Source organism: Lagenorhynchus albirostris, chromosome 16 (genome assembly GCF_949774975.1).
Source record: "Lagenorhynchus albirostris chromosome 16, mLagAlb1.1, whole genome shotgun sequence".
Taxonomy (NCBI): Eukaryota; Metazoa; Chordata; class Mammalia; order Artiodactyla; family Delphinidae; genus Lagenorhynchus; species Lagenorhynchus albirostris.
In genome coordinates, this window is record NC_083110.1 from 59,728,605 (window position 1) to 59,751,903 (window position 23,299).

The 23,299-nt window shown below is 37.8% G+C and overlaps 1 protein-coding gene across 1 annotated transcript in view; it reads right to left on the minus strand.

Annotated features, from left to right (window-relative positions):
• CFAP43 (cilia and flagella associated protein 43) overlaps nucleotides 1-23,299 on the minus strand; it is a 99,112-nt gene that overhangs the window by 52,573 nt on the left and 23,240 nt on the right. Inside the window, exons 7-12 of the mRNA XM_060126570.1 lie at nucleotides 22,323-22,390; nucleotides 20,565-20,696; nucleotides 16,147-16,263; nucleotides 9,570-9,650; nucleotides 5,076-5,224; nucleotides 3,165-3,268 (exon numbers count right to left, since the gene is read on the minus strand). Of these exons, the coding sequence (XP_059982553.1) occupies nucleotides 3,165-3,268; nucleotides 5,076-5,224; nucleotides 9,570-9,650; nucleotides 16,147-16,263; nucleotides 20,565-20,696; nucleotides 22,323-22,390 (651 nt within the window). The remainder of the gene's footprint in view (nucleotides 1-3,164; nucleotides 3,269-5,075; nucleotides 5,225-9,569; nucleotides 9,651-16,146; nucleotides 16,264-20,564; nucleotides 20,697-22,322; nucleotides 22,391-23,299) is intronic.

A 23,299-nucleotide genomic window follows, 5' to 3' on the forward strand; every position in this document is an offset into this window, starting at 1 on the left:
AGCTCGGTTGGACTCAGCTTCTTTCCAGACAGAGAGGCCTCCAGGGTCTGCCATGCCCACCCCGCCCAGCAGCAGCTGCACGCTCTGGCACCCTCCAGCCATCTGCCCATTCCCGATACTGAATAAACTCAGGCATCAGTGTTCTTTGCATCTGTAGTCAAGGTTTTGCGGGTGTGGTGGGATTACACATGCCTTTGTGAGTTTGTCCTCCAGAAACCCAGGTGATCTGACCTCTGCAAGGTGCTTGGGGCCCACCTTGGATTCTCTCCAGATTCACTACTGCCACTCTCCCCAGGGACTGTTCAGCATATGTCCACTTTCTCAGGCCCCATCTCAGCCCCTCCCCTCAGGTGTTCACTGGATGACCTTTCCTCTTACTTAACGAGGAAGACAGAAAACATCTGACACAAACTTGACCTCAACTTTCTTATCCTGAATCTCACATTTTCTCTCTGTTTGTACCCATCTTCCTGCTTCATTTCTTGACATTTTTGTGGGAACAAAATGTAACCCTTTCCACCTGTGATTCTGAGCCCACACCTCTAATATCTTATTACACCATGTGCTATCAATTATCTCTTTTAATTTTCTTGTGTCTTGTATGGCTTCCCCTATTCAGTCCTCAAGACTCCCCTATCTTCAAATTAGGACCTCCCTTCAACCCTGCTAATTCTAATTCTCTTTTAGAAGTTACTAATTCTCTTTTCTCCACTGCAAACTTCTAAGAACAGAAGTTGCTACTTACTGACTTCCTTTTCTGACCTCCACTCCCTCCTGAACCTCTTTGTCTCTCTGTTCCAGAGGAGTAGCTGTCCCTGGGCTCACACACTGACTGCCTCATCCTAGCCCTCACCCCACTCACACTTCTGCCACAATCCACCCCTTCACGTAGCCTTCCTTCTTCAAGCTCTTCCTGGAGTGGGTGACTCCCAGTTCTGTCTTTACTCTGGCCCATCCTTAGTTTTCTTCACTGCCTTGTCTTCCTCTGCCCACAACTTCAGAGTAGGTAGCTTTTCCCATCCCACACTCTGACTGACCAGATATGTTGAAAAATGTAACATTTAGGCAGGACTGGTACCCATTCCAAGGTCAGCCATAGGTCCTACCACATTCCATGTCATCTAATTTACATATTTAGGTTACCTGTTTGACCTCATTAAACAATTGGATTTGCTTCAATTCTGTCTTAAACCATCTATCTCATCAGCTTCCAGGATTTCAAGATCAGAATTCTATCATTAAACTTTGAACTACAAATCTTCATTTCCAAATTTATGGTAAAGATTCCCAAATGAAGAGTTTACTGGCTTCAACTCTACAGAGCTATCACCCTATCCCTCTACCTCCATAACTTTCTTTTTCCCTGAGGTTTTTTGTTTGTTTGTTTGTTTGTTTGTTTTTGCGGTACGTGGGCCTCCCACCGTTGTGGCCTCTCCCATTGCGGAGCACAGGCTCCGGACGCGCAGGCTCAGCAGCCATGGCTCACGGGCCCAGCCGCTCTGCGGCATGTGGGATCCTCCCGGACCAGGGCACGAGCCCATATCCCCTGAATCAGCAGGCGGACTCTCAACCACTGCGCCACCAGGGAAGCCCTTCCCTGAGTTTTTACTTCAATTGATGACAGCACAAACTTCCACCATCCAGGTTAGAAACTTTGGAGTCATTGCTGATCACTCCCTTTCACATATAATCAATTTTCAAGTCCTACCAATTCCATCACTCAGAGCTGTCCCCTCCTTTCTCTTCCCATGACTGCTGCATGGCCTCGTACATTGTGGAAAAGAGCACAAGCCCTGAAGCCGGTCTTCCTGAGTCTGAGTCCCGGCTCCACCACCACCTACCTTCAAGGCTTAGAACAAATACATAACCTCATTGTACCTCAATTGTCTTATGTTTAAATTGGGCATAACAGTAGTCTCTACCTCATAAAAGTTGTCTGTAAGAATTAAATGAATTAACACATGCCAAGTACTTAGAATACTGGCTATCACATGGCAAGGAATCCCTCAATGAATGTTGGCTATTGTTATGATTAATATCATTTCTTGCCTAAGTTACTGTAATATTATAGTTTCCTAACTCGTCTTTTTTATTCCATTCTCTTGTCTTTCTGCTCCAGCCTTCACAGTGATACCAGAGTCATCCTCTAAAAACCAAGTCAAATCACACCAGTCCCATCTTGAAAACATCTGATGATGTGTCATTAACTACAGAACAAAGTCCAGACTCCTTGGAATGATGTTCAGCGTACTCCACTTTCTTTCAGACTTTTTCACCATGATCATCATCTAGTAAACTCTTATTTACCTGTTACACTAGACTACTTACCATTCCAAGTGCCTTTGCTCAAACTTTTGTCCCAAGCTAGAATACCAACAAGCCCCATCCTCCACTACTTTAAGTCTTTGGAAAACTCTCCCCCAGTCCTCTGTGCCACCCCATCACTTCCACTCCTTTCTTCACACATGGCAGAATTAATTGCTTCTTCCCCTGAGCCTACACAGATCTCTGCTATTACTCTTCCACTAAATTGTCTCCTTGACCTTTCGATGCTCCTACAGAGCCTAGGTTCAGCATCTTACACCTAGCAGGCACTCAATTTTTAAAAATCAATACATAGATTTTTAAATATACATACATATTTGGTATGTAAAGCCAGAAAGAAAAGTATTAGTTCTTATTATTTATCACCTAAGTGCTATCTCACCTACCAAATCTGTGGTTTACCTGGGCGTTTGGATGCACATTACTGCAAAAGCTGGATGTCATTTTGTTTAAAGAGGAAACTCTAAAGATGCATGGAACAAAACTTTCTTTGGATATCTTAATTAAATAGAGATCAAATGTTATTTAAAAAGTATTTCAGGGATAAACCAACCCAACGTTCCTTTGTAGTAACATTAGAAACATTTAGCCATTTCATTAATTCATTAATTGATTCAAGAAGATTTATTTACCATCAACTATGTACCAAGTACATGTACCGAAACCTCTAAATATGATGTGGGAATTCTCTCAAGTAACTTTGAACAGTTATTTAAATATCTCTGTTTTAGAAAACATGCTACAAGTAATTGTTTCACCGTAGCCCCATTTTCACAACTTTAAATTCTTTGGAATAAAGTGACCAATATTTTAAGTTAATAAGCATTCTACGTAAGTACCTATGAATCCAAGAATCTGAAATAAGCTTGAGGGTTTGGCATCGATAACAAAGACGTGTCCTTCTGATGTTCCAACTAATAGATATATTCCTCTCTGGTCATACCTAGAAAAGAAGAAATCTGATTATCAGATTCTACTTGTTTCACTAATAAGATGGTAAACAACTTTATTGAATGACAGCATGGAGATGCATCCAAAACCAGCTATTTTTATGGTTTGTGATTTTTAATATTATCAGACCTTATAAAAGGCGAGTGATTATATATAAATGTAATCATTACATTCTAGGCTAATACTGTTTCCCAATTGCAACTTATAAGTACATGGTCAAGAAGATTCACTAAAAATGGGTAACTATTTCATCATAAGTAAATGAAATATGACAGTAAAGCTTTCTTAATATTTCAAGTGGACATAAGCAATTGTCAAAGTAGTGATGAGTGGAACATTCCAATGCCTCTCAGTACCCATCCTGGCAGAAAGAGGAAGAATGTAGTGAAATGTTTCTATCCTATCATCAAATTGGAACAAGTGGGAAATGCAAATTAGGGTAAGAGAGAAAGATCTGAAAAAGGAGCACCAAAAAATACAGTACAGAGGAGCAGAATGTAAATGGAGGGAGACTACAGATCCTTCCCCACTGAGCCAGAGGCAGCAGAGCTTGTAGGAACAACACAGATGGTGGAAACCCAGCTCCTCCCGGCACTAGTTGAGTAATCTTGGGCAAATGCTTCCCTTAACCTCTCTGAACCTAAATTATCTCACTTGTGAAATAGGAACAAGCATAATACTTTTCTGAATGTGGGGCAAATATCACACTCAATAAGCTACAATGTGTGACAGCACCTCAAGCTGTAAAGCAGGGCATAAATGTCATTTCTTATTAATACTATTATGATATAACGAAAGAAAGAATAATAACATGACTCTAAATCCAATGCTCTATGCTGTCTTCTTAAAAGTATTGCTTCAAAAAATTTGAAATCGGGCTTCCCTGGTGGCACAGTGGTTGAGAGTCCGCCTGCCGATGCAGGGGACACGGGTTCGTGCCCCGGTCCGGGAAGATCCCACATGCCGGGGAGCGGCTGGGCCCGTGAGCCATGGCCACTGAACCTGCACGTCTGGAGCCTGTGCTCCACAACGGGAGAGGCCACAACAGTGAGAGGCCCGCGTACTGCACACACACACACAAAAAATGGAAATCAACTAAATGTCCATCAGTATACTGTCTTTTAAAAATTATGGTATACCCATAGAATGGAATGCTATGTAGCTGTAAAAAAGAATGAGGAAGGTCTTCATGTGTGGATAGAAGACCTTCTCTAAGACATACCATTAAGTGAAAAAAAAAAAAAATTGAGGTGCAGAACATTGTATATGGTTTGCTGACCCGTAAGAGCCAAGGCAATGACTCTGGAGCCCAATTGCCTCGGTTCAAATCCTAAAACTTGCCATTTACTATGCGTGTAATATTAATTATTATTTAAATTCTTTGTGCATCATCTTCCTTATCTCTAAAATGGACACAATAAGAATATCTATCTCATGAAGTTAATACAACAGAAGTGCTTGGCACACTCTAAGTGCTTGATATGTATTCATACAATTAAAAGGAAGTACTTTTTTTTTACTTGCTTGTGAATAAAATATATCCATGAGAAATTGGTAACAGGCTGCCTCCAGCGAGGAGAACTGGGTATTCAGGGACAAGCGTGGGAAACTGTACCATACACTGCTCTGTACTTCTTTTTTTTTTTTTTTTTTTTGCTCTGTACTTCTTGAAGGTAGAACTGAGTCAGTATATTAATTTTCAAAACAATACATGTAAAACTTAAAAGAAATCAGGGCTTCCCTGGAATTCTCAACAGACAGGCCTGCCAAAGTTGCTGCCAGAAGCAGGCATTACTTACAGGAGGTGCTGCACAGGCGATTCAGAGAGATAGGCCTTATGAACTGAGTGAGGGGATTCAACATCCTGGATGTCGAGGAAGTGGACAAAGCCACCCTTGGTCCCCACGGCTGCAGAGAGGGAGGAGGGAGAGCAAGCCAGAACTGTTGCCTGTTTAAAATAAACGCCATACAGAAACAGACTCACAGATATGGAAAACAAACTTGTGGTTACCAAAGGGAAGAGACAAGGAGGGAGGGACAAATTAGGGGTATGGGATTAACAGACACAAACTACTATACATAAAACAGATAAGCAACAAGGGTATACTGTAGAGCACAGGGAATTATACCTGCTATCTTGTAATAACCTATAATGGAGTATAACCTGCAAAAATACTGAATCACTATGCTGTACACCTGAAAATAACACAGTATTGTAAATCAATTACACTTCAATATAAAATAAAATAAAATAACCCCCCAGATGCTCAACTTCACTGTGCCAGAAAATGAAACCTGCTCTCCCTCACATAAGAATTCTACAGTTTATTTGAAAAGCCTGCAGAACAAGAAGAGTGGCAAGTGTTGTGTGGTATTACAAATTATACACTCAACATTCTTCAGCTAATCGATAGCATAAGAAGTCACAGCAATCTGTACATCATTCTCTTTTATCCTAAAATTAGAATGATAAAAATATAAGGAAATTGCTTGAACTTTAAACCATGGCTTCATTTCTATCCTTAAATGATTGCAAAATTATTATACCTGATAATAATGAAAAATAAAATAAGAAATTTAAAATATATCCCTAGCATCTTTTGGACATCTTTATAGAATGTTAGCGATTTTTAAAAATCAGCATTCAACTGCTGGATAACGGTAGATCCTGAGATGCTGGCATAACTGAGGAAGACTTAAGAAAATAACTATTGAGTTGGCCAAAAAGTTTGTTTGGGTTTTTCCATAAGATGTCACAGAACTTTTTGGCCAACCCAATATATCACTGGACCATGTGGCCTGTCACCAAAGAAATGCATCACAGATTCCTGCTTATGTCGCGATCATTTACAGAAGATGATGTCTAAGAGAATAAATTTTTTGTCATGATACTTAAGGAATCAGATTCATTCCTCTATAGTTGTCACTGACAAAGCCCACTGGGTTTCCCCGGAAAAATAAGATGGAATCTAGGTGATAAGGTCTAACCTCTTCTTTTGTGCTTCATCTAGTTTCACTTGCTTATAGGGTGCTGTGTGCCGCAGTCTTGCACCCAGCACTTCAGACTAGGAAAGTGACACCTCGACTCCGTGGCCGTGTGGAGAAGCGCTGCCAATGACACCGCAATTCAAGATGGCGGCAGTGGCAGGCAGTGCGCAGAGACACTGCACCCAGAACTTGGATGTGAAACCAAAGCAGGACAGCTCCACTAGCGCCGCGAGAGCTCCAACCCCACCCCCCACCCCGTCCCCGCAATGAGGAGAACCATATAGAGCATCCCCACCCATCCCCCGTCCCAAAAACCTGTACTCTAGAGCGAGAGCTCCCACCTCTCCGTTCTCCGATCAAAGAATAAAACTTTCCTTTGTTTCTGAACCAAACTCAGTCTCAATCGATTGGCACGGGCAACACCAGAGAAGAGGACCCCTACTGGGGCCCAACTCGAAAGGGGTGGTAACATAATTACATTTTGTAGTTTGTTTTGAATAAAATAATGGAATGTTAGAAAAGATCTTAAAGAGATCATTGTTTTGCAGACTAGAAAACAGAGGCAAAGAAAAATGTAGCAATTTGCCCCAGGATCCCATAGCTTGTAACAAAGCTCAGAGGAAAACTCAGGTATCCTGCCCCATTAGAATGCACAGTTTCCCCATTGAGCAGGTTTTCATTTTGTTTTTTAAAGTGAATTTTCCAAGCCTTAACCAGTTTGAATCTTTAGTGGTATCTCAGTATGAAACTGGAAACGAAGTGGTGAGGGTTTGTTTTTTTAGCTAAAAGCCTTTATGGGAGATCTCAGTGTGTGTGTGTGTGTGTGTGTGTGTGTGTGTGTGTGTGTGTGTGTGTGTGTGTGTGTGTGTGTGTGTGTGTGTGTGTGTGTGTACGTGTGTCTGTGTGTCTGTGTTTCCTCAAAATAATCAGTTGAAATTACCCTCCATTCCAGGGCTATTGTGGACTAGGCTAAATATGTACAGCAATATTTGGAGGGGTCGTAGCTACCCTAGCAGGCACCATCAGGGGAAGCTAGTAGTGTTCATGCATCCTGCCATCATGATGCTGAGCAGGGTTCTCTAAGGACCACTGCCTAAAATGTTCATGGGGAGCACAGTCCCCAGCACAGGCAGGGAGATCTGGCCTCAGCACTGCTGGGTCAATACACTTATCATTTCCCCACGGGGCAGCAGTATCCTCCAGTAAGGAGAAACCACTGACTCTCCCCAATAAGAGCTGAACTACATGAGTGTACAATGCCTGGTTTGAAGCTCAATGAAGGATTGTCTAATTAACTGTGACAGTCGTCCGAATCTCTCCCCTCTGATCAGAGGAAGGGAAGATATCTGAAGCAGAAAGAGGGCCTTTTGGTGGTACCTATATCCCTCCTTAGCCAGGAAGTGCAAGGTAAGTCCTGATTATACAGAACCTTGGGTGGGTTGTTAAACATCTCTATGTCTCTCATCTGTAAAAGGTGTGATCAGATGAGCTTTAAGATTTTTCTAGTTCTAGTAATTCTAACAGAAATGAATACATATAAACCTTGTCACATAGATTATGGAATCTACACATATTCTTTCAGGTAAGAATTTTTATCTTTACTTTTTAGGATGAGTTTTTTATCTCATTGAATTTTATGTATCTTATAATCCTCTTGCATCCTTTTGCATCTTGTAATCCTCTTATGTGACGTATGATGCTTCATCTTGTATTATAACTGAGATTTTAATTTATAACAGAGAAGGATTATAACTCCTCTTCCTCCTACCAAGATCCATACCTCATCTAGAACTGTGTAATACAGAAAATGATAATTTAAGAAAAAATAGCATTACCACTGTTTCTTGGTCTTTTTATATTTTTTAAAATATTATTTTATGTAAAATGCACCATGAACATGGTGGAAAGAATGGTATCACCTTATGGTAGGCTAGGGTTAGGTTTAGGTAAGGAATTGTGGTTTGCCACCCAGCATCAACACACCTTCCTTCTGGAAAATTTCTTGAATATCCATTGAGAAACCATCTCTCCCCTATTTTCAGGGCTGAGTGGAACAGATCTGACTCCCATTTCCATGGCTGACTTTAAGCCAGTTAGCATTTCTCATCCCCCTGTCTACAGTGATTAGTTCAGGGTTATTATTAAGACATTAGGAGGTATTTACTAAGCCTTCTGAAAAGGAGAAAACTTTTCTCTTCCTCCTCCCACTGTAGGAGGCTTTCTTCCCTGATGATCTGATGTGACGTTGGTACCTGTGGCATTTGGGTACCACTAAATGAAGCCTAAGATGAAACTAAAGACATAGTATACAGACAGAGAGGAAAACAAGATCCTTGGTAATATCATTTGAGTTGCTAGATCAAGCCACAGCTGAGCCCAGACAAACTCTATACTTCATAGTTGATTGAGTCAATAACCCCCACTTTTTAATTTTTGGTTCAAGTTGGTTAGAGTGGTACTTGTCTTTCATTTGTTTGTTTTAATTTATTTATTTTCGGCTGCACTGGGTCTTTGTTGCTGCACGTGGGCTTTCTCTAGTTTTGGCGAGCGGGGCTACTGTTCATTGCGGTGCACGAGCTTCTCATTGTGGTAGCTTCTCTTGTTGTGGAGCATGGGCTCTAGGCACATGGGCTTCAGTAGTTGTGGTATGCGGGCTCAGTAGTTGTGGCTCGCAGGCTCTAGAGCGCTGGCTCAGCGGTTGTGGCGCACAGGCTTAGTTGCTCCGCGGCATGTGGGATCTTCCCAGACTAGGGTTTGAAACCATGTTCCCCTGCATTGGCAGGCGGATTCTTATCCACTGCGCCACCAGGGAAGTCCCTTTCTTTCATTTCTAACCAATCCTCTTGAGGTTAGATGGGGTCATTTATCTAGTTATGGCCAAGGAGATGTATCATTTTTTAGTAAAAGCACTTAACTGCTAATTCAAGACCTTCCAGCACTCTTCCCATACCATGGCACTGAGGAGCTATTAGCTGGTGGAGCCTCTGTCGACTTTGTTCCCTGAAAGGCCGTGTGGAGCAGAGAACCTGTCAATCCACAATGAACTTACAGCCTGAGTGAGATATAAACCATTAGGGTTTCAGGAATAACTACCACCATACACCAATAGAGTACCTTATGTTCCACCCTCTGGGCTGTGGAATATACTTTATACACAAGAATTACTCTAATATATAAGGTAAAAATGCAATAAGGCCTCTGTAATGAGTATTTCCACAGACTATTGACATGTGAATATGAAAAAGTAGGTTGGAGTAGAATTCAATATATATATATATTTAAATTCATTTATAAGGCACACTTACTGGGATATTCAGATAAATCCTGCTGACACAAGCACCATCCTCTATACCCCAAACACAAACTTCTCCTGACTGTGTGAGAGTCTGTAAAAGAAAGAAAAAGAAAACTCAAATGGAAAACAAGACTTTGCTATGGGAGTATGTTCTAAATTCCTTTCTAGTATGTCAATCTGATGATTTAGTATAAAATTTCATTTTATTTATGTGGATTAAAATTACAATTTCAACGTCAATACTTCTGATTTGAACAAATATTAACTATTACCTTTAATGCAATTTAAGTAACACATAATAACTAATTAGGATTAGAAAAGTGAAATAAAGTTTTTTTTTCCTGTGTAACATAATTGAAATAAGTTACTTGGAAATTCAATGAATTTCCTAGTAAATAAGCCTAGAAATAGAAAATCACAATTGGTATTTTAAAAAATTAATAGACTTTGCTTTAAAGAGCAGTTTTAGGATTACAGAAAATTTCAGCAGAAAGTAGAGAGTTGCACTTCCCTCCCTGCCCTTCCCAATATCCATACAATTTTCCCTGTTACTAACAACTTGCACTATTGTGGTATATTTGTTAGAATTGATGAGCCAATATTGATACAGTGTTATGGACTAAAGCCATAGTTTACATTAGGGTTTACTCTTTGTGTTATACATTCTATGGGTTTTGACAAACGTACGATGACATGTAACCACCATCACAGTATCATACAGAATAGTTTCACTGCCCTAAAAATCCTCTATGCTTCACCTCTTCATCCCTCCCTCCCTCCCCACTGAACCTCTGGCAACCACTGATTGTTTTTAGTGTCTCCACAATTGTGCCTTGTCCAGAATGTCTTACAGAGGGAACGATACAGCTTTCTCAGATTGCCTTCTTTCACAGAGCAATATGCATTTAAGGTTTCTCTATGTCTTTTCATGGCTTTATAGCTCATTTCTTTTTAGTACTGAATAATATTCCATTGTATGGATGTACCACAGTTTGTTTATTCATTCTCTTATTGAAGGACATCTTGATTGCTTCCAAGTTTTGGCAATTATGAATAAAGATGCTATAAGCATTCACATGCAGATTTTAGTGTGGGCATAAGATTTCAACTAATGTGGGTAAACGCTAAGAAGCCCAATTGCTGAATCATATGGTAAGAGTATGTTTAATTTTGTAGAAGCTGTCAACTGTCTTCCAAAGTGGCTGTACCATTTTGCCTCAGTAGTGAATGAGGGTTTCTGTTGCTCCATATCCTCACTAGCACTTTGTATTGTCAGTGTTTTGGATTTTAGACATTCTAATAGGTGTGTAGTATTGTTTTAATTTGCAATTCTCTAATGACGAAAAACGTTGAACATCTTTTCATCATTATTTGCCATATCATTATTTGCCATATATTTGTATATCTTCTGTGTTAAGGTGTTTATTCAGATTTTTTCCCCATTTTTCAATGGGGTTGTTTATTTTCTTATTGTTGAGTTTTAATAGTTCTTTGTATATTTTGGATACCAGTATTTTATCAGATATATGTTTTGCAAAGATTTTTCTTCCAGCCTGTGCTTTGTCTTTTCTTTCTCTTAACAGTGTCTTTTGCAGAGCAGAAGTTTTTAATTTTGATGAAGTCCAGCTTATCAATTTTTTCTTTCATGGATTGCATTTTTGGTGTTGTGTCTAGAAAGTCATTACCAAACCCAAGGTCACTTAGATTTTTCTCCTTTGTTATCTCCTAGGAGTTTTATAGTTTTCGTATTTTACATTTAGGTCTACAATCAATTTTGAGTTAATTTTTTGTGAAGGGTGTAAGATCTGTGACTAGATTTTTTTTCTTTTTTGGCATGTGAATGTCCATTTCCTCCTGCACCATTAGTTGAAAAAATCTATGCTTTCTCAATTAAATTGCTTTTGCATATTTGTGAAAGGTCAGTTGACTATATTTCAAGACACTGTTCCATTGATCTGTTTGTTTATTCTCTCACAAATACCATACTGTCTTGATTACTGTAGCTTTATAGTAAATATTGAAATTGGGTAGTGTTAGTCCTACCCAATTCTAGAATCAGTTCTAGAATCAGTAAGTTCTAGAATCAGCAAGTTCTAGAATCAGTTTATTGATATCCACAAAATAATTTACTGGGATGTTGATCGGAATTGCATTGAATCTATAAGACAAGTTAGAAAGAATCAACATCTTAATAATACTGAGTCTTCTTAACCATGTACATGAAATACTTATGCATTTATTTAGATTTTGTTTGATTTCTTTCATCAGAGTTTTATAGTTTTTATCATATATATCCTGTACATATTTTGTTAGATTTATTCCTATTTTACTTTTTCAGTGCTAACATAAATGCTATTGTATGGTATTAAATTTCAAATTCCAATTCTTCACTGCTTGTATAAGAAAGCAATTGACTTTTGTATATTAAACTTGCACCCTGCAACCTCGTTATAATCACTTAGCTCCAGAAGGATTTTTTATTGATTCTCTGGGATTTTCTACATAGACAATCAGGTCATCTAAGAACAAAGTTTTATTTCTTCCCTCACAATCTTAATACCTTTTATTCCCCACATCCCCCTTTTTTTTTTTTTTTTGTCTTATTGCATTTAGGACTTCCAGTTGATTTCATTAAGGTTTTCTTTTTTAAAGATGTCCTTTATCAGACTGAAGAAGTTACCCACTATTTGTTGTTTGCTGAGAGGTTTTGTTTTGTAATGTTATTATTAATTATTTATTCAATTTATTTAATAGATATAGGCTTAGATTATTTATTTCTCCTTTATGAGTTTTGGTAGATTATATCTTTCAAAGAATTGGTCCATTTCATCTAAATTATCAAATTTGTAGGCATAGAGTTGTTCATAATATGGTTGGCCCTCTGTATCTGTGGGTTCTGCATCTGCAGATACGGAGAGCTGACTGTACTATGCCATTTTATATAAAGGACGTGACCATTCGTGGATTTTGGTATCCACGGGGAGTCCTGTAACCAATCCCCCATGAATACTGAAGGATGACTGAACTCTTTTATTATCCTCTTAATGTCCCTGGGGTCAGTAGTAATGACCCCTCTTTAATTTTCATTTCTGATGTTAGTAATTTGTATCTCCTCTCTCTCTCTCTCTCCCCCCTCCCCCCACTGCCTCATTAACTTGGCTAGAAGTTTATCAATTTTATTGATCTTTTTAAAGAACCAGCTTTTGGTTTCTTAGATTTTCTCTACTGATTTCCTATTTTTAGTTTCATTGCATTCTGCTCTCATTTTTATTATTTCTTTTCTTCTGCTTACTTTGGATTTAATTTCTTTTTTCTATTTCCTAAAGTGGGGGCTTAGATTATTGATCTTAAACATTCTTCTTTTCTAATATATGCATTGAACGCTATAAATTTCCCTCTAAGCCCTGTATTCACTGCAAAATCCCATAAATCTTGATATGTAGTATATTCATTTTCATTTAGTTCAAATTTTTAATTACTCTTAAGACTTCTTTGAGCCATGTGTTATTAGAAGTGTGTTGTTTACTCTCCAATTATTTTGGGGTAGGGGGAGTTTCCAGCTACCTTTCTGTTATTTACTTCTAATTTAATTCCATGTAGCCTGAGAATGTATTTCTTTTAAATGGTTAAGGTATGTTTTATGACCAAGAATGTGATCTATTTTGGTGAATAATTCATGTGAGCTTGAGAAGAATGTATATTATGCTATCATTTGATGAGGTAGTCTATAGATGTCAATTAGATCCAGTTGATTGATGGTATTGTTCAATTCACCTATGATTTTGATCTTCTGCCTGCTGGTCTGTCTCTCTGAAAAATTTCTTTTAACATTCCTTGCAAGGCAGTTCTGCCAGTGACAAATTCCCTTAATTTTTATTTGTCTGAGAAAATATTTTTTCCTTCACTTTTGAAGGATAATTTTGCTGGATATAGAATCCTGGGTTTGTTTGTTTGTTTTTCTTTCAACACTTTAGATATTCACTCTACTTTTGCTTACATGATTTCTGAAGAGCAGACCACTGTGATTCTTACCTTTGTTTCTTCAAGGGTAAGGGTTTTTTTCCCTTTGGATTTTTTTCAAAATTTTTATTTTGTTTTTGATTTTCTATCATTTGAATATAACAAGCTTTGGTGTAGATTTTTTTGGTATTTATCCCGCTAGTGTTCTCTGAGCTTCCTGGATCTGTCATTAATTTTGAAAAATTCTCAGCTATTATTACGTGAAACATTTCCTCTGTTCCTTCCTTCCTTTCTTCTCCTTCTGGTATTCCTATTATGTGTATGTTATACCATTTATAATTGTCCCATGTTCTTGGATATTCTTTCTTTTTCATTCTTTTTTCTCTTTGCATTTCAGTGTTGAAGGTTCTACTGACATTCTTTATTGATTCTTTCCTTTGCAAAATTCAGTCTATTGATGAGCCCACCAAAGGCATTCTTCATTTCTGTTACACTGCTTTTTATTTCTAATATTTCTTTTTTTCTTTCTTAGAGTTTCCACATCTCTGCTCATATTATCCAGCCATTCTTTCATGTTGTCCACTGTTTCCATAAGAATCCCTAGTATATTAATCATAGTTTGTTTTAAATTTCTGGCCTGGTAATTACAACGTGTCTGTCATATCTGAGTCTAGTTCTGATGCTTGCTCTGTCTCTTCTGTTGTTGTCTTTTAGTATGCCTTATAATTTTTGTTCAAAGCTGGACATGATGTACTGGGTAAAAGAGTATGAATTAAATAGGCTATAGTGTGAGGTTTTATGTTTATCTGGCTAGGAGTTAGACTGTGTTTACTGATTGCTGTAGCTGAATGTGTCAGAAACTAAAATTTCCTCTGGTGTCCTTGTTTTGGTCTGAGATGTGCAGTTTCTCCAGTTGTAATCCCCCTGGGTACTGGCTCCAGTGGTGGTTTCTACTTCTGGGCATCTGCTCCAGTAAGCTGTAATTCTTTGCATCTGCCTGTCTGTCTCTATAATTTTGGGGGGAGTGGTTTTCCCTATGACCTCAATTATCTGATGGGTCTAAGAGGAATTATTGATTTTAAATTTATTCAGCTTTTTTCTTTTTAAGATATATTAATTAATTTATTTAATTAATTTATTTTTGGCTGCATTGGGTCTTTGTTGCTGTGCATGGGCTTTCCCTAGTTGCAGCAAGTGGGGGCTACTCTTCATTGTGGTGTGCGGGCTTCTCATTGCGGTGGCTTCTCTTGTTGCGGAGCATGGGCTCTAGGCACACGGGCTTCAGTAGTCGTGGCTCGTGGGCTCTAGAGTGCAGGCTCAGTAGCTGTGGTGCACGGGCTTAGCTGCTCCACGGCATGTGGGGTCTTCCTGGACCAGGGCTTGAACCCGTGTCCCCTGCATTGGCAGGTGGATTCTTAACCACTGCACCACCAGGGAAGCCCAATTCAGCTTTTTCTTGTTGTGAGGTTCTTTACATGCTGGACTGGAAACCCAAAGTTCATATTCATTTTTACAGATAATTTTTACTCTTTCACAGGATCAAGACTGAAAGCAGCTTAAAGTAACTACAATGTGATACAATTTAAATTCTGTTTCTTGAATACTAGGGAGTGGGTAACATGATCCTATGGATCAAGTATCTAAATCCTAAACATGAAAATCTTGTATTAAACTTTTTTATTGAGTTGAAACAACCCTAAAAACAGACATAATTCTTATCAGAGAACATCTAGAAGAAAAATCACATAATCAGAAAAAAAATCACATAATCAGAATCTGAAGATTGGAAGGAACCTTAAGTGTTACCTATTCCATAGTCTATGTATTTTTTTATTTGCTAGAACTCCCAAAATCTTAATGGATTTGTTGATGAATTATATGAAAACTGAAATATGTTTCTTGAGACCAACTAAAAGTAAGCAGTTAAACACCAGAAATAATTTTTCTTTTCTGCATGTAGAGGGAAGTTTTTTTTTTTTTCCTAAGTAGACTGAATACATGTTTTGTGCATGGCAACTATTTCATTTTCATTTTCAGATTGGGCTGCATCACTCTGAGAGGGTAAACACTAATAGTTTAATAAGTGTTGACAACTCATTAGCAATGAATGTGTTTAACGACCTGACTTGGAAAGCTTGGATGGTGACTACAAACAGGATGGCTCCTACAGGGAACTCTGCTCAATATCATGTAGCAACCCAAGTGGGAAAAGAATTTGAAAAAGAATAGATACATGTATATGTATAACTGAATCACTTTACTGTACACCTGAAACTATCACAACATTGTTAACTATACTCTAGTATAAAACAAAAAGTTTAAAAAATAAAAACAAACAAACAAACAGGATGGCTCCTAAGATTTTAATTGCTTTGGTCATGTTCAGAGACTTAATATTATGAAGTCACAATATGACGATGTCATTCTAACTGGGGAGTAGATTTGATGATGGAAGTGGTTGGCATTTCTACCACATCTTCAAGAGTACGCTTGGGGGACTTCCCTGGTGGTCCAGTGGTTAAGACTTCGTGCTCCCAATCCCAATGCAGGGATTTACAACAGGTTGCACATGAACTTCCAAAATCTTACCCTTAAATCCTACTGTGAAACAATACCATATTCCTTACCATGCAGTATTCATTTCCAGGTGTGATAAAGTCTGTTGCCTGAAATTTCCCATCACAAGCCACTAGGAGTTTTTCAAAGGTTGGCTCCTCATCAAAAGTGTAAATATAAATAGATCCCTGTAAACATACCAAAAAAGAAAAAAATAATGCAATTGTGTGTTCAGTTCAACAAATAGTTATTAAATGCTTACTGTGAACAAGGCACTGTGTGAGAAAAGGTAGTGGGAAAGTAGAGATAAACTCAGTAAGGCCCTGACCTTGAGGAGCTTAAAATATAAATGTTTATTGATTCATTCATTCATTCCTCAATTAACATAATCAATAAATAGGACTTTCTTCTTTTCTCCATTTCCAAGCATTTTTTTAAGATTAAAATACATATCAAAGCACTTTTTCCTGACTTTAAAAATAATGTCTACTTATGCAGAAAATTTGGAAAATGTAGAAAACCAGAAAAGTTGTTAAGATGAACTAACTTCTATCACATACTAGACCATGGTGGGCACTAACAAAAACTTTTAAATGTACATTTGTGAAAATTGTAGAGGTGTGGCTGAAGCTGTTACTTATGACGTGTTTATCATACTCAGGTTCCAAATTCACCTCTCCAAAAAATCTATCCTGGACATTATGCATCCCTGCCACGTAACTGTAATACGGTCTGTTTATTTAACTAGCGATAAGAAGTCTGCGTTCAACTGATCACAGGTTCTTCAAGTTTACTTAGGTTAAACATGAATATTTTCGTTCCTGTTTATCTAAAAAATACAACTCTGTAAAGTCTAAACTTTGGTAGGTATTTACTGATTTTACCTTTCATTCATTTACCTTTCATTAATTCCTTCAACAAATATTGAGTGCATACACTGTGCCAGACACAGCTCTGGATGCTGGGGCTGCATCAGAGGACAAAACGGACAAAAGTTCCCTGCCCTTGTGGAGCTTACATTCTACTGGGGACTTTGGCCAATGAATAAGATATCTAAATAATATATATTGTAAGTTAAAGAGCAATAATTATAAGAAGAAAAAAATAAAGCAGGGAAAGAGGATATGACATGGCAAAATAAGAGGGTGAAATTCTAAACTGAGTGTCCAAGAAAGGCTTTACAGAGAAGGTGTGTTTAGAGAAAAGACTAGAAGGAAATGAGGAAGGGATTCATGTGGATTCTGTGGGAAACGCATTCCAGACAGAAGGAACAGCCAGTGCAAACACTCTGAGGGAGGAGCATGCCTGGTGCATGTAAGCAAGCTGCATGATGACCAGCATGACTGAAGCAGGGTGAATAAGAAGAAGAGTCGTGGGAGGTAAGGCCAGTGTGGGGAGTGGATCATGAAGGGCCTTGTAAAGCATAGTGAAGATTTTGGCTTTTACTCAGAATAACATGGGGAATCACTGGAGGGCTCTGAGTAGTAGAGAGAGATGCTTTGCTCACTTTGGCTGCTATGTTGAGTACACATAGTCTATTCTATCATGTACTGAGAAAAGTATACTAAAATCTCCTATTGAGATCATGATTTTGTTTTTCCTTGTCATTTTGTCATGTTTTGAGGCTATTTTATTTGGTACATATATATTTTAAAAGTTTATGTATTCCTAGTGAATTTAACCTTTTACTATTCTAAAATAAGCCCATTTATTCTTAGTAATGAACTTTGCCTATAAGTCTTTTTTGCCTGATATTAATATATCTCCAAAGGCTTTCTTTTGGTTAATGTTTGCATGATATATCTTTTCCCATTTTCTAAATTTACTTTCAATTTTTAATTTATTTTCAATGTTACTGTATTTTTTAAAATTTACTTTCAATCTTATGCTTTAGATATGTCACTTGAAAACAGTGCAGAGTTAGGTTTGGATTCTTTTTGTTGTTGTTGTTGTTGGTGTTGCAGTACACGGGCCTCTCACTGTTGTGGCCTCTCCCATTGCGGAGCACAGGCTCCGGATGCGCAGGCTCAGCGGCCATGGCTCATGGGCCCAGCCGCTCCGCAGCATGTGGGATCCTCCCAGACCGGGGCACGAACCCGTGTCCCCTGCATCAGCAGGCGGACTCCCAACCACTGTGCCACCAGGGAAGCCCTGGATTCTTTTTTAATCAAATATGGTAATATTCGCCTTTTAACTAGACCAACTATTCTGTTTTGCTTTAATTGTAATTACTAGTATATTTGAGATTAAACATTACATTTTAATTTATGCTATTTTCTCATTTGTTTTGTGTTTCTTTTTCTCTCTTTTCTTACCTTGTTTTGTGTTTTTTTTTAACATTTCACTTCCCCCCTCTATGATGTGGAAATTTCATCTGATGTTTCAGTTCTTTCATGGTTACCTTAGCAGTCAGAACATGCATACTTAGCTTATAAATATCAGAAGTTACTTAAAACATTTACTCTCTTCCCAGGAAATAAAATAAACTTGAAATACATTATTCCATTTACTCCTTTCCCTCCATCTTACATTATTGTTGTCTGGAATTTTAATTCAATGTTATTTTTAAACCCAACTCTGAATTATTTGTGCTGTTTTATACAGTCAGTGTTCACTTACATTTCTCTACACATTTACTACTGCTCTTCATTCTTTTTGCATCACAGTCCTTCCATCTGGGGTAATTTTCCTTCTGCCTGAAGTACATTCTTTAGAATTTTCTCTAGTGATGATGTGCTAACAAACTCTCAATTCTGGAGTATATAGAAAGTCTTTTTTTACCCCTGTACTGAAAAGTATTTTCCCTGAGTATAGAATTACGGGTGGTAGTAACCTTATTTCACTAAATCAGGGGTCAGCAAACTTTTTCTGTAAAAGGACAGTTAGTAAATATACTAGGCTTTGCAGGCCATGTGGTCTCTCACAACTACTTAATTCTACCATTGTAGTGTGAAAGCAGCCATAGATAATACATAAACAAGTGGGTCTGACTGTGTTCCAGTAAAACTTTATTTACAAAAACAAGCAGCAGGCTGGTTTTGGCCCATGGGTCTACAGTTTCCTGACCCCTGCACTACATGGAAGATCTCATTCCACTCTTTCTTACTTACATTATTGCCAGAGTAGTCAGCTGTTAGTGTAACTGAAAGTCCTTTGAAATAATCTGTTTTTTTCTCTGACTGCTTTTAAGATTTTCTCTTTGTCTTTGGTTTTCAAAAATTTCACTTTGTTAAGTCTAAGTGTGTATATTTTTCCTGCTTGGGATTCACTGGGCCTCTTGAAGCTGTAAATTCATGTCTTTAATCAGTTCTGGAAAATATCTCTTTAAATATTACCTCTATCTCACTCTCTCTCCTCTTTGGGATTCCAATCAAATACATGTTAGATCTTTTCACTGTATCATTCATTTCTCTTACCCTCCCTTCTGTATTTCCCATACTTTTGTCACTTGGGTTCATTCTGGACAACTTCTTCTGATCTATCTTCCATTCATTGATTCTCCAGTCTTCTGTCAGACATATTCATTTAATTTTTTCTTTGTTAGTATATTTTTATTTTTTAGAACTTCTATTTGTGTCCTTCTCCCTTCTGTTATGTTACTTTTTTATTGTTTCCTGTTCTCCATAGATATTTTAAATTTGTCATTTATTAAAACATCGTTAGCACAGTTTAACTTCTGGTAATTACAGAAACTTAAGTCTTTCCATATTTAAATTTAAATTTCTTTTAGCAGAAAATCATTGAACTTTACTTGTAATTCATCTAAAATCATTGCCTAACAATATAAACTAATATATCCTGACCTAGGAGTCTTCCCAACAGTATAATTCAGGTGGGCATTTGATTTTAACCTGTATTTATTTCCCTCCCTTCTTCTCTTACAGAACCTGTGTTTTCCTTAGAGAACCACCCATGACCCCAGTCTCAGTTCATGTTTGGGTGGATTGACTCTACCCAGGGTCCAATGGTAGACATGTGACTTAGGCCTGGTCAATGAGAGTTTAGAATCCCTCTGGACATAGTACTTGACCCAGGGGTAGAGAGGTGACCCAAGTTAGTACAATGAGTCTAGATTCCAGGACATTTTTTTCCAACTGGTATTTTCTACCAGGGTCACCAAGAGGATAAAAGTACAAAATTGGAGTTGCAGAAGGCTCTCTTGACACCACAGGGGCGAGTCTGCATAGAAAAGGAGGAAGCAGAGAGGAAACAGAGCCAAGATATGGCAGAAAAACAAGGCATGCAGCCTCGTGGGAGCTCCTGGATTTATATCAATTCCTTGCTTGCTTTCAGTTATACACACAAAAACAAACAAACATCCTTCTGTTATTTAGGTCTTTTAAACTGGGTATTTTTTCATTTGCAAGCTAAAGAGTCCTGGCTAGTAGTATTATCATTATGCAACACACTCTGCCCTTCATTCCTGTCATGCAATGATGATAATAATAATATCTGAAATTTCATGTCAAGAAACCACCATCTAGCATACCTTGTCTGTCTGAATCAGCAACATTCTGTAACTGGGAGAAAACATCAAATGTTCCACAGGCTCTTCAACCTCAAGAAAATCCTCTACTTTGTAATTTGTATCTTTAATAAGAAAAGAATACACAAAGCCATCCTAGAGACCAAAAACAATGAGATAAATGAAGAAAATTAGTCTTGATCAATGCATAGTATTCAATATACTTTCCTCATCAAACAAGCTAAGAATTATTGATTACCATCTACTATTCATTTTTGGAATCATCATCTATGTTTACATTATCTAGAATGCCGTGGCTTCTTACCTTTATTTAGCCAACTTTTAACCATGTTTCCTGGTCAATTTTCAATTTTATCTCTTTTGTGACACATTTTTCAATTACCTAAAATTTTACTGATCTCTCCTTTCTTTGAACTTCTTTAGCATTTATCTTCTTACCACATTCTTCATTATATAGGAGGTGGGGCAGATGAGGCAGAGTTTATCGTGTGGCTGGTATCCAGAAGTCTCCTTACTTCAAAGTCCTTAGCCTTAATGTATGTATAATCATCATTATGTGCATTTCCTAAATCTCTAAATGACTCAAAGGTAGGGAGTGTGCTGTTTATTTCCTTTGTATTTTCTTTTCTAGTTTTTCACACAGTGCTAGAAACAGGGCAAGTATCCAGTAAAAAAAGGGTTGGTTAAATGTTGATCAGTTAGTTGTAAACAGCTTTAGGTTAATTTAACTACTCTCAAGAAAAACGGCTGGGTTCACACTTAAGACCTGGGGGGAGAAATGTGCAAGGTGCTTTCTCCATGCCCATCATCCTCTCCATCCCTCACCAGAGCAGATGCTCCAACCTCTCCTTTAAACTAGGTTAAAAAAACACACCAAGGGTGGCCTTGAGAAGGACAAATGCAGACTAAATGTAGGAGGAAGTAGTCCGTTGCAAGGTTGGGGAGAGGAGATTACAAGCTACATGTAGGTTAATGAGCTCCAGATTGTTTCTTGTTGGTGGAGCTACATCTCTCATTCTGACATCATTGCCTAGCTGCCCTTAGGTTCCTGGAGATGTGATCTGTGGCAAAAGATGACACAAAGCTAACAGTGTTCTGGGATGGCTACCAGTAGACCTGAGATTTTAGTGTAGGTCAGCTCCAAACCTTAGCATTGATTACAACCACATGGAAATGTAACTTGGTCTGGCCTCTTTTCATACTTACTGAGGCTATGTGCCCTAATAAATGAGAGCAAGAACTTTGGAGTTTGCCACACCTGGGTTCAAGTCCCAGCTTCTCCACTTACTGGCTGGTGAACTCTCTAAGACTTGACTCCTTTGTGTGTGTGTGTGTGTGTGTGTGTGTGTGTGTGTGTGTGTGTGTGTGTGTGTGTGTGTGTGTGTTTGTGTGTGTTTGGGGGGTTGGATTTTTTTAATCCTGTTTTTGCTTATTTGCAGTAAGATAGACATATAATAGATCATTATACTGTTATCTCTAATTTTGTATACATTTGAAATTCTTCATAATAAAAAGTTTTACAATAAACATCTCCCCAAACAGAATTTTAATTAATAACCTGACAGAACTTGACATCCCAAATTAGGGCTCATCATAGAAAATGGAAGCAAATGGAAATTGTATATTTTCTTTTCCTTCTATTTGAAATAAATTTTTAACCATTTTTTAATTGAAGTATAGTTAATTTACAACGTTGTGTTAGCTTCAGATGTTTGTATATTTTCTTGAAAGCAATTAATTTTGAAGAAAAAAATACATTACAATTCCAGAAGCAAGCACGCCTCCCTTCTGATATGCCACGGTGACTGGACTGACAAGATTTCTTCCAACTTTGGAAAAGAAAAACAAGGTGACACGTAATTAAAAGTGCTGTACAGAGTAATTAATCTCACTTGCTTTCCTAGGACTATTCATTTCTTTGTAATTCTTCTTTCCACAAATCAACGTCCTATCAGGATATGTGCTATGCTTCTCAAACAATGAAGAATAAAAGCTGTTTTGCAATGACTACTGATGTAAATCACACAAGTTTTTTTCTTTTAATGTCCTGTATCATCAGATCTATGGAAGTAACATTGTGGAATTATATAGTTAATATATTTTCTTTTTTAGGAAAGCAATTATCAGAAATTTTAAGGGGTCAGAAAGGAAAAAGACAAAAACTGTATTATTATTAAGCTGTATACTTAAGATTTGTACATTTTATGGTACATAAATTTATACCTCAGTAAATAAAACACAGTGGACTTAAAAAAGTAAAAAGAAAAAGTGATCTATAAGAACTTTGTTATTAATAAAATATTGTCCTGGGGAAAGTAACAAAAAGCATATTAGCTTTTATGTAGATAAACCACAAGAACTACAAGATCAAAGGCTCAGAGACATGTATCAGACTTCTACTAACTGAACACTACATGCTTGGCATTTCGCCAGATGCTAAGACACATACTGTCCTTTCCTCAAAGACTATTCACCCCAGCAGTCTCTTCTTTCCAATCCAACTGCCACCAGAGTCCAGGTTGCTATGACTCCTGGCCTAGTCTAGGTGCCTGCTACTTATAGTCACCCACTTCTAGGATTGTGCTTCCCTGAACTATGGATAATTAATCTCCCCAAGCACAATTCCAATTGGGGTACATCCCCATTCAGGAGTTGACGTCAGTCCACTGTCAGCTGAATTAAGTATAAATGCCTTAGTCAGACATTTAAGGTCAGATATGGTATCAGATAGATGTCCC